Here is an 18,632-nt window from a genome sequence, read left to right as displayed (position 1 = left end):
AAGCTAGGCTAAAATAAAAAAAATAGTAGTTATTAAATATAATATAGTAAGATAACTTGAAGCAATTAAAATAAATTGATAATAAGATAAAAGATCTTGAGATTAAATGATAATTTTATTAAAAATAGACAGAGTTTTACTTTTGAGTGTAGCGCATATAGAATAAAGAAAATAGGTAAATGATAGAACTCTTGGTAGTTTTGTTTAAAAGTTTGCATGTGATGTATTAATTTAATTAGAAATATGCATAGTCAAAAGAGAGCAGATAAATTAAATCAATATGTTCCACAAAGATACTTACGTCGTGGTGTTTTTTCATCAGCTGACCTATCTAATTCAATAGTATCATCTTTACATGAGTCAGTATGTATTATCCGATTCCCAGAGGATGTAGCAAACTATATAAATGAAAATACAAATAAAGGGGAATATTTTGTATTTGCTATACAACCTACGCCTTTGGAAGATTTTCGTATATTTGATGTAAGGATAATGAATATGGACTTTTTAGGTATACTAGTAGATTTACCTTGTAATATTGAAGCTTACAAGAGTTTAGATTGTGAAAGTATGTTTAAAGCTAATAATATTAATCAGATGATATATATATATGATCCTACTAATTTACCTAAATGGTACAAGAATAGATCGAATATGAATACAAGTGAAATTGATAGATGTATGACTTCAAATAGAGTGTACTCTGATCCCTTGTGTAGTGGATTTATTACTTATTTGCGTGATAATTTGTGTTGGGAATGGCCAGCAGGGTTATTACCAGGAAGTAGTAATATTAGATCAAGAAAGTATAGAAATACAGAATTATTTGACATCAATGAAGTAATTGAAGCTGAACAAGAATTACTAGATCGTGTTGCTATGCCAAATCAGGATATGGTTACAATTGAGTTGACTACTGTATCAGAAATGGAGCAGCAATTGGATTTTTTTAGGAATACAAACAAGAATTCACCATTTCCTATTCCATCAATATTTAATGAGAATAAAGTAGCGACTTGTATGGGTATTATTGGAAAGAATGATGATTTACGCAGTATGATTACAAGATTTAAGAAAGATACACCTCACAAAAAAGGTAAATCAACTTATGAAATAGAGGAAATTCAAAGTGATATTAGTGATGTAATATTTAGAGAAAGTTCAGATGAAGATTCAGCTAATAATGAAACAATTAATAATAATCTAGAAGATTATATTGAATATGATGATATTAATATGAAAGGTACTCAAGATAGTACAATAGATAATAGTTGGGATTTTAGTCATGACTCATCACAGATGAATTCTTGGGACTAGATCTTTATTTTATAAATATGTTATTAATAACTTTATATAATATAATTTAATTTATACTTTATTGATTTTACAAAGTAATAATAAGAAAGAATATTATAAACTCCTTATAAATCCAGGTTATAAAGTTTAAAAATTAGAAATATTATTGAGTATACAAATAGCTCACACTAGTTATATCCTAATGATAGAAAATCTAAAGGCATACATATACAATGAATGTAATGAGCAATATTCTAAAATATTAAGTTATCTTATCTTTAAAGAAATAATTAGGAATCTTTTTGATCTGTAGAATTAGGTTGTGATTCAACAGGTTCCCGTTGTGTGATAGATTCCTTTGAGTTGTCATTTTCTTCTAAAGGACTTCCCGATTCTTTCTGTAAATTTGCATATGAGGAACTTCCTCTATGGGATGTTCTATGAATTGGTGGAGTTCTTTTATCACCCCTCTGAATAAGATTTTGAAAAAATCCCCTAAGAGATGGGTCACTAGATATAGTAGAATTACTTGTACCATGACTAAGTTTATTTGGTTTTAGTCTTTGATTTGCATTTGATGTAGATGGTAATATTGGTTTTTCATTAGATTGTTCAAGAACTGCCGATCTAGATGTAGGTTCTTCGGTAGTAGTAGAATTTGTTGACATTGAAGGTAGTATTCCATTTGTTGCTGTGGTACTTAAGGGATCAACCTGAGGAATCTGGTTACTTATTTTTTCTAAAAACTCACTTAGTGATGGAAGGGATTTATTGAATGCTGTTGTGAGACCTCTAGCAAGTTCTGAATCATTATTTAAATTCGAATTAATAAAGTCAGATTTTAAAACTGAAGATTCAAATGTTGTATTAGCCACATCTGGTAGTGGTTTTAAAGGTAATAATTCAATTGAAGATAAAGGAAATACACAAGAAATTGTATTTGCATTATATTCAATATTCTTAATTGTTTTAATATTAGAGCCATCTTTATTTAGTAAAGGAAAATCAAATAAACGATGCAAAATATATTTAAATAACAAATCTACTCCTTGTGTCTCCCGGATATTTCCATTTTCTTGGATATATGTACAAAAATAACTTAAACCATATGGGTTTCCCATATTCATTAAATAAGCTAAAGAAAATGGTATAAAAGGTGCTCCATTTATAACTTTAGGGGGAACTGTAAATCTTTGTCCAATATCAGATTTAGAGAGTATGAGACAAATTGGAATACCCAAATTTATTTCGGGAGTTGTACTGTAATTCAACTTACCATTCTCTTTATTAGACTCTATTTTATCTTCACTATCTAATGTATCACTCGTTTTATTTTTAGATAACAGATCTTTTTCTTGAAAACTAAGATAATTCCTAACTGAATTAATCATTTGGTTCTGAATATATGGTGATGAATTTGAGAGTTCCATTGTCTTTGACCATATATCTTGAATTGCATGTAACCAAGTTGTTAAATCATCAGTTAAGGTCCAAGGAATTGAAGTATCTAAAATTACTAAAAACATCAAATTTGGGATTGAAGGATTTAATACATTGTTCAACACATCCTCACTTGTTAAAGTTCCTTCTGTGTTTACTACCTCTCCTTGTATATTTTTTATATCAGAATTTGTAGAGGATTTATTCATAATATTTACTAATCTTTTTACTATCTCATATAATAAATCTATATGATCAATACTCCATATATCAATACTAATGTGATGAAATTCAGTAATATTGGATATATCAGATGAATCTTCAGAAATATATTTCATTAACTCATCCTCAATTAACTGCCTTGAAATCTTTAAACATTCATAACTTAACCCTATATAAGGTTTAGAATCCTTTTTATTGTTGTTTAGTTCACTTTTAATGTCACTTAAATCCTTTAGTTCATTAATTAATGTTTGTTTACCGGAACCAGCACGACCAAATACAAATACTGATCCATATAGCACATCATTACACTTCTTTGAAGAATTTCTTATACATTCCTGAAGTATATTTTGCCATATACTGGTGTTATCTATCTTAGATCCTTGCATATTTGAATATCTTGAGTTATATTTACTGATAGACCCAAAAGAAAATAGTCCCCCCGTACCTATTTCTGCCCTGGAATTCCGTAGAATTTGTAAAACGCTGCTTTGTTTTCTCATTTCAGTTTCTTATCCTTAGTGTTTTATTTTCTTGTAAACTAAGATATTGACTCATAACTTTCACATATCGTTCTTTTCCAAAAAAAAAGAAATCATACTGGTGTTGCCGGTTCCCTTTTTTAGCGCTGAGTATTATTTACTATCGGTGTAATTTCTATTCTATAATTGGTTAATATTTCATTACTAGTCTTTAATAGTAGATGGTTTGGGTTTGGGGGAAAAAAGTACTAGTATATGTATCTACTTATTGGTTATGTTGTAGTCTAATTGGTAGAATTGAAAGTATTACAGATGATATAGATTTTAAGATACAAGATATTGATAATATATTTTCACCTAGTCACTATGAACTTGAAGAATTAAGTAAACATTTGGACTTTATGTCAATAATTATATCTACATGTGGTGATGAAGCATCTAGGAAACTTGGAGGCTGGGTAAATAAATACAAAGGACTACTTCCAAGTTGGCCAGCACGATACATCCCTTATCCAAAAAATCCAGTAACATTCTATGGATGTGACTGGTCTATTTGTGAAAGAGAGATAAATTTACAAATAAATACAAAAATGGATTATATTGGAGGATTAAAATTAAATAAGTTAAAGGGTGATTCGAATAATTTTAAGGTATTTGTGGATGAACATAAGAAACAGAAAAGTATTGATAAGCAAGATACTCTACAACAATTAGGTATTTGGTGGTGTCAAAAAGCTTTACCTCATCTTATAACTGATAAAGAAACTGTATTTCATACTATTATACAAGATTTTGCATTGCCAGATACTAATTCAACAGATATAGAGTTAACTATAGATAGAGTCAGCAATGATATATCTTTTATTAACGATATAGAGAATTCAACAATAAATAATTCAATTAATATTACTTATAATAAACAAGAAGTATCAAATAATAAAAATAGAAAGCAAAGAGGCAAATATAAGAATGAGGTTATATATCCCTCTGGAATTTTGTTTTTAAAATCCAAATTATTACCTCCTATGAATTGTACTTCTCTAGAAAATATGAATAGTAAATTGGAGATTCAGGATGAGTTAAGGAATAAGTTGGATATTGAAAGACATCGTTTAGAATCTAACTTAGCTTTTATACTACAATTGAGTACAATATTATGGAAACCTCAGAAAGCCTTCACTAAAATTGGTAGAACTGTGACTTCTATTTATGATTTAATTGGGAAAACAAGAATATATACCGAACAAGTAAGAAGGATCATTTTAAATTGTTTAAATTCAGATTTTGACTATAAGGAAAATTTTGGTGAGAAGTTTGAACTTATTGCCTTGGAAGTATGTCGTATTCAATCAATAGCAGATGCAATATCATATGTAGTTACTAGACTTCTTCGCAAATCTAGAACTATATCTAAAGAAATGACTATTGATGCTGAAGATTTGTTATTTGAATGGGTTTCATTAGATAAATTAAATGGTTTTGCAATATTAAAAGATCAGAAGCATATAATTGCAGACAGTATATTTATAGCTGAACGTGTAAAGAGGATGAAAGTAAATGGGTCTCAGTTGATAAAATATATTAATACTGTTAAAAAATTAGATGATAATTTGACAGAATTCAAATAATTATATATCATTGTGGAAATTATCTAAATACTTGAGTATTTTTTATTTACAGATTATTTTTGGGTTTCTTTAAATTTACAACTCATATATACAAAGGATTGGATTCTACTATAAAGCTATTGTTTATTTATGTATTAATATTCAATTGTCTTAAGATATTTTGTACTTGTAAAGTGAAGAGAACTTTTCTATTTTCCTTCATATGTTTAGCACTTTTGAGTGAGTAAATAAATCTTCTTTTACTATAGCATTTGTTTAAATTATTAATATGTTTTCTAACTTTAATTCCCATTGGGTACCATATGTTATCAGCTAATATAGCTGCGTGATTCATAATAGTCTTATATTCAAAGTCTGTCAAATGAATGCATTTGGGGATATTTCTGAGTCTTATCGGTAAGGTCTCATCGATAGATTTTAGATTATTTATTAATATTTCAACTAGTCTTCTTTCTTGTCTATATCTTGATATAATTGAGTTTGGTAGTGATTTATTACTACCACATACATAGCTTTTTTTTTTATATGCAGGTGATTTACGTCCACTTAATCTCAAATTTTTGTATACTAATTCTGCAAGTTTAACAAGTCCATTGTTATGTTCTCTTGCTTTATGCTTGATTAATTGCATTAGATATGAGTAATCAATCAATCTAGCTATTTTATTCTCTACATAATTTAATTCATTACATGACTTTATAACATATTCTCCAATAGTCTTAGGGACAATTCCAAGCTTAGTGTTTCCAATGTGGAAGTTGCAATGCTGCCGTAACTGTTTTACTAATTTCATTGAAGTCTTCATATTTTCTTCAAAACAATCTAAAACTTCCCACATATCATTTATATAGTAACCATTTCCATGTCTCTTATAAAAAAGAAATTGAGATTCACTTATTATTTGGCAATTTTCGACTATTTCATATACTATATTAAAAGCTTGACTTAGAGTCATATTTCGATCTATATAAGTTAAATATTTATCTTTAAATTCACTGATATTAGTACTTAAAATATATTCATTCATCTTCTCCTCAATTTTTGATAACGAACTTATTGAAGGTTCTTCAGTTTTAAGTACTCTAGTAGCATTCTCAATAGGTGATGTAGCTATTATGGGTATATATATGCATATCGCAATTATTAAAGCTAACATTCCAAAACTATACTTCATATCAAATGTCTTTAAATTTATATACATGCATTACAGTTACTTTATTGATAACTAAAGTAGTAGACAGTAATACGTAAATAGCGCTAATGAAACACGAGTATCGTGTTAATATCTAAATACTGTAAGTGTAGTTTTTTAGGAGAATATATAGACCTGGCTAAAATATTGTAATAAAGATCCCAAAATTATTAGAAGTAGTAATTTACTAATGTTATATACATCTAATATGTAATATTGAATAAAAGTATGATCTTAGATTGTATTATAAATCGAAAGATTGCAAGGTTTCATGATTAGTCATATGATCCGAAATATTGGGTGTAGATTCATATACAGCTTCTACTGCTTTTCTTTGATACGATGTACCTTGACCACATATCCTAATATAGTATATATTAGTTTGGTTTGAGCTAAAACTAGAAGGAAAATGTAGAATTAGCAGGTTCACATTTCTAAATTTAGATACTTTTAGGGGATATTCAACTATACCACAAAAGTCTTCTACTAAGTCAAAACTTTGGATTGGTTCCATATTTTCAATAGTTAAAAAATCCAAACTTTCATCGTTTATATACAATCTAATATGATTTGGAGAGGTTCCATTTTCTCCTCCAATTATGTACAGAGAGTATATAGAACATGGAGATTTGAAAGGGATGAATACTAAGAGTTCAGGATCGTTTTCTTGAGATTTACATAAGAATGTTTCTAGTAGGCGATCAGAATATGGACGGAATAGAGTTTTACAGGATCCTAGGATAGTCTCATTTAGAGCATGTACAGAATCTTTATCTATGTAAGATAACAAATCTTCACCATTTATTAAATTTGCTTCGTGTTGACAATTACATCCGTTTCCGTGGAAACCTGGCATTTTAACCTATTTTCTAAGACAATGATGAAGAAACTAAGCTTACAATAAAAGGCGCGTATATGCACTTTTAAACGTTGCACAGAATACTTGCTACTGTATTGAGGATTCAAATATTTTTTTTTTATTTGCAAATTTATATAACCCAAAATAATGGATTCTATACACATTACTTTTATAGATATCTATTTATTAGATATATTTGCCCCATCTTATAATAACTAAGTTGAACTCTAGGTGTGGACTTAGATAGGATTTCAAATACTGAAAAATTACACTTGACTTAAAATTTTATAATCTTTTGTTTGTATATTATAAGTATCCTGAAAGTTATATATATTTGGTTATATGACTATTATTATGGAAGGATTATAAATCATAAAATTCAAGTGGAAAATACCGCAATATCACTTTCTTGCAAATTTCATACAGCAGCGCCTATGATTTTGCTATTAGCAAGAAAGACACTCGTCTAGGCACTATTAGTAGCTAATACATTCTAGCTACGTCTGAATGAACTACTCTATATATAAATTATTTTGAGGTAAATGGACTTGGACGTAGAATTTTCTGATTCTTCAACTGACAGCATTGGAAATAGTAAGTCTACAAAAGATGTGGAATTGACGACAATCAGTAGGGATGAATCCAAACCAAAGGAAACTGGACCAGTATATCGTTCAAGAAGTGGACGAGTAACAAGAATGAAGTATTCTAATTTTTCAAATATAGATGAAGAGGATATTTCTTCGGAAGAAACCAGCTTAGACTCATGTTCTTTTAGAAGAGAGCCTGGAATGAATAATAGAAGACAAATAACCAATTTTTCACGTCATAACATTGATGATGATTATGAAGATTTTAATGAATTAGATGATGGTGATAATGATAATGAAAAGTCGAGTTTGAGTTTGGAAAAGTATGAAGATGATGATGATACCTATAATGAACGTGATTCAAATAGGCGAAAAAATAGAAAAGACAATATATCAGACAAGAAGGTCTCTAGAAATGTTCCTAGAAGAACATCTGGTAGAGAAAGGAGAAGTATAAATTATGCAAGTTATGCTGATTCTTCTGATTCTTCCGTATCTTCAATGATATCCGATAACCTAAAAGATATTGATAGTATGCTATTAGATAAGAATGAAGAATTTTTGCAGGTTCCAGTGTATAGTCGTAATATTGATCGTATATTATCTCATCGTATTAACCCTGAGTCTAAAGCAGTTGAATACCAAGTCAAGTGGTCTGGATACTCACATTTACATAATACTTGGGAAACTCCAGAATCTTTGTTAAGTGAAAACACAGGAGGAATGAGACGATTAGAAAATTATCAACGAAAAGTCACTGAAACTGAAAATCGTCGGAAATATATGACAGAAGATGAAATTGAACAAGAGGATATTACTTTTGAGATTCAAAAACAACTAGATTTAGATGCTTTGATTCCTGAGAGAATAGTTGATGAACATACTGATTATATTGAAGATGAATTTATTAATAAAGCTACTGAAGAAAAGAAGAAAAGACTAGAAACTAGATATGATAAATTCTACTTTGTAAAGTGGCTTAGTTGTTCTTATGATCAATGTACTTGGGAGACATACAAGACATTGGAAGATAACAACTTTTTGTCATATATCAAAGCTTTTCATAGAAGGATGGATTTAGTGATTCAATACAATAGAGACTGTGACTATACATTAAGAAGGCTGGGACTTACATCTTTCGAACCCTACCTTTCTACACCATTTTATATGGGCACTATAGTTGAGGGGATGAAGGACATAACTAAGAAACATGAGGATATATTGAAATCTGTAGATATCCAGAAGAAGGAAAATCCGAGAGATATGGACGAAATAAAAGAACGTGAAATATCCGAAGTTACAGGGAATTTAAATGGAACATATATTTTTCAGGGGACGGACAATGTAAAAAAAGAACTTGTATCTGAAGAAAATAAAAAAGAGAACCAATATAGTGAAATCGTAGAGAACAAAGATGAAGATTCTTCTGATTCTTTATCTAGTAATTATATTAATCAGCGTAAAGATCTTAGAGATTATCAGATATATGGATTAAACTGGATGATATCACGTTTCAAAAAGAATGTGAATATTTTATTAGCAGATGAAATGGGACTTGGCAAAACTGTACAGACTATATCAGTTATTGGGCATTGTTTATATATGGAGAAGATAGTAGCTCCTTTTTTAGTTGTTGTACCTCAAAGTACAAGCGATAATTGGATTAGAGAATTTAAACACTGGTTACCTGATGCAAATGTTGTGTTATACCATGGGAATGCCCAGGCCCGTGAAATAATTAGGGAATATGAATTACGTAAGGTTGATATAGAGAAGATAGATGATAAAGAGAGTGTTTTGAGCTCTGATAATGATGAATTTGTTCCATATTCTAATAAGAAGATTAAGGGGAAACAAGGGAAGCAGAAATCAAGCCATAAATATCTTTCTCGATATCGCTTCGATGTGGTTATAACTACCCCATCTATTCTAAATAGTCCAGTTGACTGTGACTTTTTGAGACAGATTGATTGGTATATGATGATAGTAGATGAAGCTCATCAATTAAAAAATAGAGATAGCAAGCGTTTCAAGGAGCTTCATGAATTTTCAACAATGTATCGTTTACTTCTAAGTGGTACACCATTACATAATAATTTAGAGGAATTATGGAGCTTATTACACTTTTTAAATCCCCAGAAGTTTATTTACTATCAAGAATTTCGTGAGAGATATCCAGATATAGAGAATCCTAACGTTATTGGTAGTAGTAAACAGCAACAACTAGAGAATTTGCAGAATGAACTTCAAGAATACGTTTTAAGACGTGTAAAAAAGGATGTAGAGAAGAGTCTACCCAACAAAGTAGAAAGGATTTTGCGGATTGAACTTTCTCCACAACAAACAGTACTATATAAATCTATTCTAACTCGAAATTATGAGGAACTAAGTAAAACAACGGGAGGTACAAAGACATCTTTACAGAACATTTGTATGGAGCTTAAAAAGGTATGTAATCACCCATTTTTAATTCATAGACCAGAAGTTGATTCAAGTCAAGGAATAACTCCTGCTACAATTCAACACCAGTTAATATATGGTTGTGGCAAGCTATGTTTGCTAGATAAGCTTTTGTCTAGACTTAAAGAAAAAGGAAATCGAGTTTTGATATTTTCTCAAATGGTCAGGATGCTTAACATACTATCAGAGTTTCTCATTCTTCGAGGTTTCAGACACCAGAGATTGGATGGAACAATGGGTAAAGAGCTAAGAAAGAAGGCAATGGATCACTTCAACTCTCCTAATAGTGATGATTTTTGCTTCTTGTTATCTACAAAGGCTGGGGGCTTGGGAATTAATTTGACAACTGCGGACACAGTAATTATTTACGATTCTGATTGGAATCCTCAAAATGACTTACAAGCTGAAGCTAGAGCTCATCGTATAGGACAAACTAAACAAGTACAAATTTATAGACTTGTAACAAAGGATTCTATTGAAGAGAATATTTTAGAGAGAGCTAAAACTAAAATGGTTCTGGATACTTTGGTAGTACAGGGATTGAATAACACTAGTACGGGCTCACATAATAAATATCAAAATCACAGTACATCTATAGCAGCTGCAAATATAGCTTCTCAACTCTTATATCCTAATGGAAAAAAGAGTGGTAGTGGAGCCTCATTTAGTAGAGATGAGTTAGCTAAAATTTTGAAATTTGGAGCTCAGAAATTGTGGAGTAATAAAGTGAATAATGCAAACGAAGGAGGCAACCAAGATTTTTCGGAAGAAAAAGGTGATAGTGCAGAAGATAGGGTGGTGAATGTTCAAAATGATGAAGATCGAGCTTTTGCTTCACAAATAGATCTAGATAAGGTCTTGGCAGATGCAGAGGAACATGTACATGACACACAAGGATTAGCAGATGGTTTGTTACGATCCTTTGCCAACATAGCTGACTTTAGATATGAAGCCCCACCACTTATCATAGATAAAAATACTGGTATATTAAAACAAGCTACGGAGACTAATGATGACAATCAGATAGACTTCGATAGTAAGGAATTTTGGGAAAAAACTATTCCTGAAGAAGAGAGAAAAAAGATTGAAGAGGAAAATCGAAAGAGTATGATAGTTACTGGGCCTAGGAAGAGTGCTATGCGTGATGGATCCTTAAGATATAAAGGTGATAGTTATACTTTAGTTGGAAATGGGGAGTCCACAGACTTAGATACCAAGTCCCTGACAGATTTCAATGGGGATTTAGATGATATAGAAGAGAGTGGAGGAAATCGTAAAAAGCAAACAAAGAAACGTTCAAAGGAGAAGAATTTGAAAAATAAAAAGGGAAGTAGTAAACCTAAGACTGGATCACTTGAAATGAGTCCACTAGGACCATATAATAAAGATTTTACAGATACAAACCAGGTTAGTGAACTTGATTCTGCAATGACGGACTTAAATGGGAATGAGGCAAATGGAGATTCTCAAGGGTTTAATAAGATTGAATACCCAATGCCAATACATTCATTAGAAAGTAGAGATGACTTTGCACAACTAATGGCGGAAATTACAAATTATTCTCATGTTTATTGTGAAGAAGATGAAGAATATCCATTTGATTCAAATAAAGCTTATAGGGAGGTTTCATTTAATCAACATTATGTGAAAAGTGGTAAGAGAATGAGGAGAGACTCTCGTGTTCTCCATCCAAAAAGACGTTTTAAACTTTTTAGAGCTCTTTTAAAGTATGGCGACCCTTATAGACGTTTAGATGATATAATGCTTGAGACACGTTTCAAAGGTAGGATAGATCATGGTATTATTCTTAATGAAGCTCAAATAATTATTGCACTTTGCTTTGAGAAAATAAAGAACCAATCTATTGACGACATGAATGATAATAAATGCGGAACAAGTAACAAGCTTGGAGAAGTTGAAATTGTAGACACACAAACTTGCAATACTAATGATCCAGCTGAAATACACGATAAATCTATTTCAGATTTGAATTTTGAGGATGATGTACATCGAAATATGTCAACTGGCAATATTGGGACTACAAATTTCGTCAATAATCAGGATTCAATAATGAAGGACATTGATATATCAATACCAAGTGAAAACAAGGTAATATCTGAACATGATATTAATAAAAATAATATAAACATTGATAATATAGATATCTTAGATACAGAAGAGGTAACAGAAGATATAGAGACTCAAGGACAATTATCAATAGTAGGCAATAAGACTCTTAAGAAAAATTCACTACTTTTAGGAAATAACAGAGCTAATGCTCCTGAATTAATTGATCGTTTGAGAATGTTAACAGCTTTAGATAAACTTATGAGAGAATGTAATCCTGGAATAAATCAGCCTTGGAAGCTATCTACAGGTCCCCTACCTAGACCAAATAGAGATGATATTAAAAGGGATGAAGAAGAAGAAGAAGAAGATGAAGATGAAGATGAAGAGGAAGATTCACAGTTCAAAAGTACGGGGAAGAAACCAAATTTGGCAACGAACAATATTGTTAACAATCAGAATATAGTTTTGAATCAGAAATTTTCCAATACTTCAACCATTGATGACTCACCTTCTACTGTAGCCAACTCAAATCCCGAAGAAAAATATCTACAATTAGAATTACCTCCTATTCTTATAAAAGCTCTTCGCACTCCAACGTGGGGTATACCGTGGTCAGTTGATATTGATATTAATATCCTTAAGGGAATCTATGTTTATGGATTTGCAAATTGGACAATGATGTCTTTGGACCAGAATTTGTGCCTGTCATCTATTCAGCAAGTTAAGTTTGACAAGTTAAAACAAAGAACTCTGAGGATTATGAAGCATCTATACTCAGTAGTATCTATTGGTAAAACTGCTAGGAAGAAGAGAAGAATGTATACAGGTACATCTAACGAACAGGATGGTGAATCTATAAAGTGCGAAGTTCCTAGTTCTAAACGTAGAAAAAACCAAAAGAAACTTGATTTAATAGTAGATGAAGAAGATTTTGCCTGTTCCAATAGCACACCGAGACCCCTAACAGTTGGAGGTAGAAAAGGACTACCTGAAGTGGTTGTTGATTGCTCGCATATGCCAGATAAAGACGTAAAAAGATATGCAAGAGCTTGTTTTAACCATAGCAATGTTAAACATCAATTAGCAGATATGAAAAAACTTTTTCATTCCAGCAATAATATGGCTGATGCTGATGTTGTTTCTCGTCTAAAAGTTCTGCTTCCAACTATTGGGGATGAAATTAATGAAATTTTAAAGCTTTCTAAAAATGAAGCTACTAGACAAAAAGTACATTCTGCACTATGGTCCTATGTTGCTAAATGTACTGTCTTCCAACCTCAGGATATAGAAAAAATATATTCTAGTTGGAAAGGTAATATTCATATTCCCAAACCAACAAGTCAATGTGAAACAAAACCCGGGATTCTGAGTACTGACCATTTGAAAGAAAAGGAGTTCTCATCCGTGTCTCATGAAAGTAATGCTTTGGTTTAGTTAGGAATCCTATATTTAATATAGTATACATACTATATAAGATCCTAAGAAATCTTTTTAGACTTGCATGTAAGATAGCTTTTTAAAAATATAGTAGGCGGTACATGTACTTTAGAAACTCGGTACCTTTATACCGGTATAGTTGGAAACTACTTTAAAACCTATCGTATATAATATAATGCTTTGCACATTCTCAAGATGTAGTGATATAAATATACTTGTAATATTAATATGCATTGTTTATATTGCTAATTCAGTATTTTTGGTTGTAGTAGCTACTAATATGCAAGCTGTAGATACAAATACGACCCAAGTTTCAAGTTCAAGTACAGTAGATGATTTATCACAAGAAATACCTTTTGAATCAATATGTTCTGGGGATCAGCAAGTTAATTGTGGTCAAAATGGCAAGTGTTTTGAGATAGGAGTACTTGCAAACCAGAGACAATACATATGTATATGCACAGATGGGTATACTGGCCCTAAATGTGATACTAGTAAGTTTCCAATATCCATGTAATTATTCCATTATTACTATATCTACTGTTTAGAATGGGATGCTTGCTTAAGTGCAGGACCAACTAATCTATGCCTTAATGGAGGCATTTGCACAAGTACAATGGAATATCCCTATTATTCATGCAAGTGTTTATCTGGATATACTGGCCTTAACTGTAATATTGCTAATAATATCTGTATTACAAATAATCCTTGTCAGAATGGAGGAAAATGTACTTTTATTAGTCCAAGCGAACCAGTTCTTTGTACATGTAGCAGAGGATATACAGGGCAATATTGTCAAGATCAAGTATATTATGGAATAGGTGGAGCTGGTGTTTATCTATATCCAAGTCAAATTATTTTTACATGGATTATCTTAATTCTCTTACTTGCAAATATTGCATACTGTACATTATCTGTTATTATGGATTTAATAGCAATTAAAAGAGCTGAGAGAAAAAAGAGACTTAAAGAAGAGAAAAATAAAGGAGACGATACAGTTCCATCAGAAGAAGTTGAAGATTTCAATGAAGACTGAATTAAATTTAAATGGTAAATAAACTTTTTTTCATTTTGGATAATAAGTGACTTATAAACTTCATTTTTACAATATTTCTATTTAAATCTTTTTTTTTTCTCTTTTTTAAATAATTGTATTTACTGAGTACTTCATTGATTTTGTCTTAATACCATATACTTTATAAATAATATATTTAATACTGGTGAATTTGTACAAGATTTTTATTTTATACTCTAGAATTTAAAATACTGATAGCTATTTATACTTTTAATCCACAATTTAATGTACTTTATTCATAATATTGGATTTATTTAGAGATATCTAATTAATGATATGAAGTATTGGAACATATATCTAAATATGTATAAAGATATAAAAAGTACTTTTTTAAAAGTCTTGTTCACTTCTAAATGATTAAATAGTTGTATTTAGAAAAAACTAAAATTTACACTTACAAAACACTAAAATATAATATTCTCTCAAGTAGAGAATTTGAATTTTTATCTGGTTTCTGTAATATCATTCCTTACTATGAAATATAATGAGTTGTTTTACTCTCCTGCTATATTTAAGGAATCATAATCATTCCACTAATATTTTTACAAAATCTAAACAAAAATATACAAGAATTACAAAAAATATAAATATACAAATTCTTAAATAAATTAGAAATGCTGAATTTTCTCGTATCATTTCTAGTAGTAATATAAATATTGAAGATAAAAATCTACTTAAACCTTGATATTAATTGATCTACTTTCTGTTTAAACTGAAGAAATCGATGTATATTTATTCAATGAATTAAATATTTCAATTTAGTAGAATCCAATAATAAAAGTATTCTAATATGCTATTATCCTTTTTAGGTGCTATTTTTAAAACCAAATTTAATAGATCCACTATAAAATTAAATTGATCAATATTTAAGTCTTAGTAAGAAATGATTTTGGGTATCAAATATTTGATAATACATTATGCATTGAAGATCTTTATCTACAAATTAATCTAGTATAATTCTAAATTGTTAAGTGACCTCTTGGTAGCCATAAAAATCTTTGACTTGAAAAAAAACACATCTGTAAGTAATTTATTATTGAAGTCAAATTATTTCCATATTAATAGTATTTAGATGTATTATTGAGATAATAATTGTATACTTTACTTCAGAATGTACTAATGGGTTTTTGAATACTTGGCAATATTTAATTTATTTTTGAATAAAATTAGAGGTTAAAATCTTATATTCTCGAATAAAATTTAAAATATTAAAATAAATTTGCAATTTATTCATATTTATTAACTGATAAATACCAATAAAGTAATATAAAATAACCAAGTAAAGACCAAGTTGATAATGAAGGGGTACTAGCTTTACAACCACTTGTTTTAGAAGTTGAGCTAGCTTTAGAGTTACTTATAAGGTACTCATTAATATTTAAACTACTACTATTGCTAAATAAAAAAATTGGAATTTCAGATAATTTGTCCTCATAATCCAAAGTATTATTTAAAGAGCCTTTTTTGTCAGAATTTTCTGGTATGTGTCCAATAGTATTATTGGAATTTTCTAATACATAATCATTTACATTTAATTCACTAATTCCTTGTCTGAATCCATGTGATTTTGCAGAACCTGTATTCATTAGTGATTTTCCTGAGTTACTTGTAGACTTGAAAGTACCAGTTGGATACTGAGATCTTGTAGTTGAATATTTATCTTTAGAGTCAAATACAACAACTTCCGAGTGTCTGATAGCTTCCAATGGTGACTTTAAAGTTCCATTTAATAATTGAGCCATTTCAGCTGTACTTGTTCTTCTTGCATCGGCTATTCTAGGACATTTAGCTTGCACGAAGGCTGCTCTGGAATTTTCTATATCTAAAATCACATCCTTATCTAAGAAAAAAGATGATCCTAAAAATATATTACCTACTCTATCTGAATCAAAACCAAGACAATAAGTATTACGATACTTCTGGTAAAGGTATTGTTGAGGTTCCCACTTAACATTGACATTACGAGAAAAGTGCAAAGTCAAAGTTGGAAATCTATGCATCTCTTCAATATTGTTTAGCCTCCAGCATTTCTCACCACGAGTTGTTTCTAGCATTATTCTTGAAACTAAAGGTTCTATAGTATTTGAACTATTAAAATTAGAAGTTTCACTTGTATTATTTCTAATTGTAGAACTTTCCGAATTGGATTTTTTTTCAAAACTACTTCCAATCTTAGAATATAAATGAGTTCCATCTTCAATCTTAACCTTACCACGTTCAATATCTTCTTCTTGATTTACAACTGACTCGAAAACTGTAGTATTTCTATCTCCCAAGTTCTTCGGTCTATCTTTATTTATTTCTTCACTTTTTGAAGAGTCTAGATCTACAAGATTTTGAATAATACTTAAATTCCTTACAAAGACTCTTTTTCTTAATAGTGCAGCTCCAGGAACTTCTCCAGGAAAAATTGTTATTGATTTTATAGAAAGATCTTGATTTAGTACATATTTATTTTCATTAATTAAACCAGCAAATTGTAGCAAGCTTGATCCAGTTTCAACTAACTTTCTCCAAGGTGAATATTGAGATTTTCCAGATGTAGCTATGTTATCATTTATTCCTTTTATTATCTGATTAAATATTGGAACTGGGAAATAAGTCAACGTTGTTCCACTATCTACTATTATATTAAGAGTCTTATTGCCACCTAAATCATCTTTTGGAAAGTTAATTGGAGTATTAAGTATAGATATACCATGCAACTCAACATAATAATTTCCATTAATTATTGTCATCGGAGTCCAATTGATTTTACTATTAAAATCTCCATTTATATCTGAAGATTTAGAGTTTTTATCTATATAATTTGTATAAAAAGCATAGCTAAGAAATCTTTTAATATAATCTAGAGTAAAATACGATGTAAATCCTTCACTATTAAATGATTGGTTAAGAGTCCGATAGGATTTATTGTCATCTAACCAATATTCCGAGTTATAGCCCCCAAAAGCTAACATTCCACCCTCAGTACTAAAACACATTGATAAAATTGGGTTTCCAATCCATTTTGATCTTTTTGACCAAGATTGAAAAAATGGATCTCTTCCTTTTGTTACTTTCGAGTATGCTAAACCAAGTATACCAGACGCTGCTTGAGAATAAAATAAGCTAGTTTCTCTTGTAATACCTCCAAATACTGTACTCAAACCAATAGCATATGGTATAGATACTGAATTCCCATGATTTTCATTTCTAACAGACACAAAATCTTCAAAATAGCGTCCAGACAAGTGACTGCCCTCCATATAAGTAATATCATATGCACATTGATTACCATTGTCAACACAATATCTGCAGTATGGTTTACAGGGGACTACCATACTTGTTAAACTTTTACGAGGATCATAATATGGATCAATGTGGTGACCACACTTTTCACAGTCTGTACAAACAAATGCTAAAAGATTACTTCCAGTATCTACTATTACGCTTTGTCTCTGAGGTCTTGGTAGTCCAATAAATATGTCTGTATAGTAGTAAGCTGTTAATGCTAAACTTCCATATACCTTAATTTGGATCTTGCTACATGTATAAGTAGAAAGCTCTAGTATAGCTAATAAAAATAATAAAATACACCAGGAATTAGACATTTCGTACTATACTTGTCTGTCTTGATTTCTATTCGTCTCGAGTAAAACTATTACTATAAGATTTTTTATCCCAACATTACCAAAAAAAAAAAGAAAACGTAGGAATCTCCACTTATGAATTAGAATTATACACCTCGAATATATGTAGACAATGCACACAAACTAGACGTACGCATTGCAGGGAATGCAATTGTCGTTAAACCCCCCAAAGGGAAATTTTTTTAACATGGCGCCAGTAGCTTTGGCGCCATAAACTTGATTTTTTTATTTGTAATACTAAAGATTCTA

General features: G+C 30.1%; 8 protein-coding genes across 8 annotated transcripts; 4 read left to right on the top strand and 4 right to left on the bottom strand.

Moving 5' to 3' along the window:
• Positions 1-243: 243 nt before the first annotated feature.
• cand_017550 (uncharacterized protein) lies at positions 244-1,317 on the top strand (the record flags this gene model as incomplete). The annotated part of the gene is made up of 1 exon (XM_067211989.1): positions 244-1,317. One exon carries the CDS (start codon positions 244-246, stop codon positions 1,315-1,317), a length of 1,074 nt encoding a protein of 357 aa, XP_067067256.1.
• A 269-nt stretch (positions 1,318-1,586) lies between these two features.
• Positions 1,587-3,461, bottom strand: cand_017540 (uncharacterized protein; the record flags this gene model as incomplete). Its single annotated transcript, XM_067211988.1, has 1 exon — positions 1,587-3,461. The coding sequence occupies one exon, from the start codon at positions 3,459-3,461 to the stop codon at positions 1,587-1,589; it is 1,875 nt and encodes a 624-aa protein (XP_067067255.1).
• A 200-nt stretch (positions 3,462-3,661) lies between these two features.
• On the top strand, positions 3,662-5,068 carry cand_017530 (uncharacterized protein; the record flags this gene model as incomplete). The annotated part of the gene is made up of 1 exon (XM_067211987.1): positions 3,662-5,068. The coding sequence occupies one exon, from the start codon at positions 3,662-3,664 to the stop codon at positions 5,066-5,068; it is 1,407 nt and encodes a 468-aa protein (XP_067067254.1).
• A 127-nt stretch (positions 5,069-5,195) lies between these two features.
• Positions 5,196-6,242, bottom strand: cand_017520 (uncharacterized protein; the record flags this gene model as incomplete). Its single annotated transcript, XM_067211986.1, has 1 exon — positions 5,196-6,242. The coding sequence occupies one exon, from the start codon at positions 6,240-6,242 to the stop codon at positions 5,196-5,198; it is 1,047 nt and encodes a 348-aa protein (XP_067067253.1).
• A 262-nt stretch (positions 6,243-6,504) lies between these two features.
• On the bottom strand, positions 6,505-7,116 carry cand_017510 (uncharacterized protein; the record flags this gene model as incomplete). Its single annotated transcript, XM_067211985.1, has 1 exon — positions 6,505-7,116. The coding sequence occupies one exon, from the start codon at positions 7,114-7,116 to the stop codon at positions 6,505-6,507; it is 612 nt and encodes a 203-aa protein (XP_067067252.1).
• Positions 7,117-7,661: 545 nt separating this feature from the next.
• cand_017500 (SNF2 family N-terminal domain-containing protein) lies at positions 7,662-13,673 on the top strand (the record flags this gene model as incomplete). The annotated part of the gene is made up of 1 exon (XM_067211984.1): positions 7,662-13,673. The coding sequence occupies one exon, from the start codon at positions 7,662-7,664 to the stop codon at positions 13,671-13,673; it is 6,012 nt and encodes a 2,003-aa protein (XP_067067251.1).
• Positions 13,674-13,851: 178 nt separating this feature from the next.
• cand_017490 (EGF-like domain-containing protein) lies at positions 13,852-14,712 on the top strand (the record flags this gene model as incomplete). The annotated part of the gene is made up of 2 exons (XM_067211983.1): positions 13,852-14,170; positions 14,225-14,712. The coding sequence occupies 2 exons, from the start codon at positions 13,852-13,854 to the stop codon at positions 14,710-14,712; spliced, it is 807 nt and encodes a 268-aa protein (XP_067067250.1).
• Positions 14,713-15,977: 1,265 nt separating this feature from the next.
• On the bottom strand, positions 15,978-18,344 carry cand_017480 (aspartyl protease family protein; the record flags this gene model as incomplete). Its single annotated transcript, XM_067211982.1, has 1 exon — positions 15,978-18,344. One exon carries the CDS (start codon positions 18,342-18,344, stop codon positions 15,978-15,980), a length of 2,367 nt encoding a protein of 788 aa, XP_067067249.1.
• Positions 18,345-18,632: the final 288 nt, after the last annotated feature.

This window comes from Cryptosporidium andersoni (genome assembly GCF_001865355.1).
Source record: "Cryptosporidium andersoni isolate 30847 chromosome Unknown contig_3, whole genome shotgun sequence".
In the NCBI taxonomy this organism is placed as follows: Eukaryota; Apicomplexa; class Conoidasida; order Eucoccidiorida; family Cryptosporidiidae; genus Cryptosporidium; species Cryptosporidium andersoni.
This window is presented reverse-complemented; position numbering and strand designations above follow the sequence as displayed.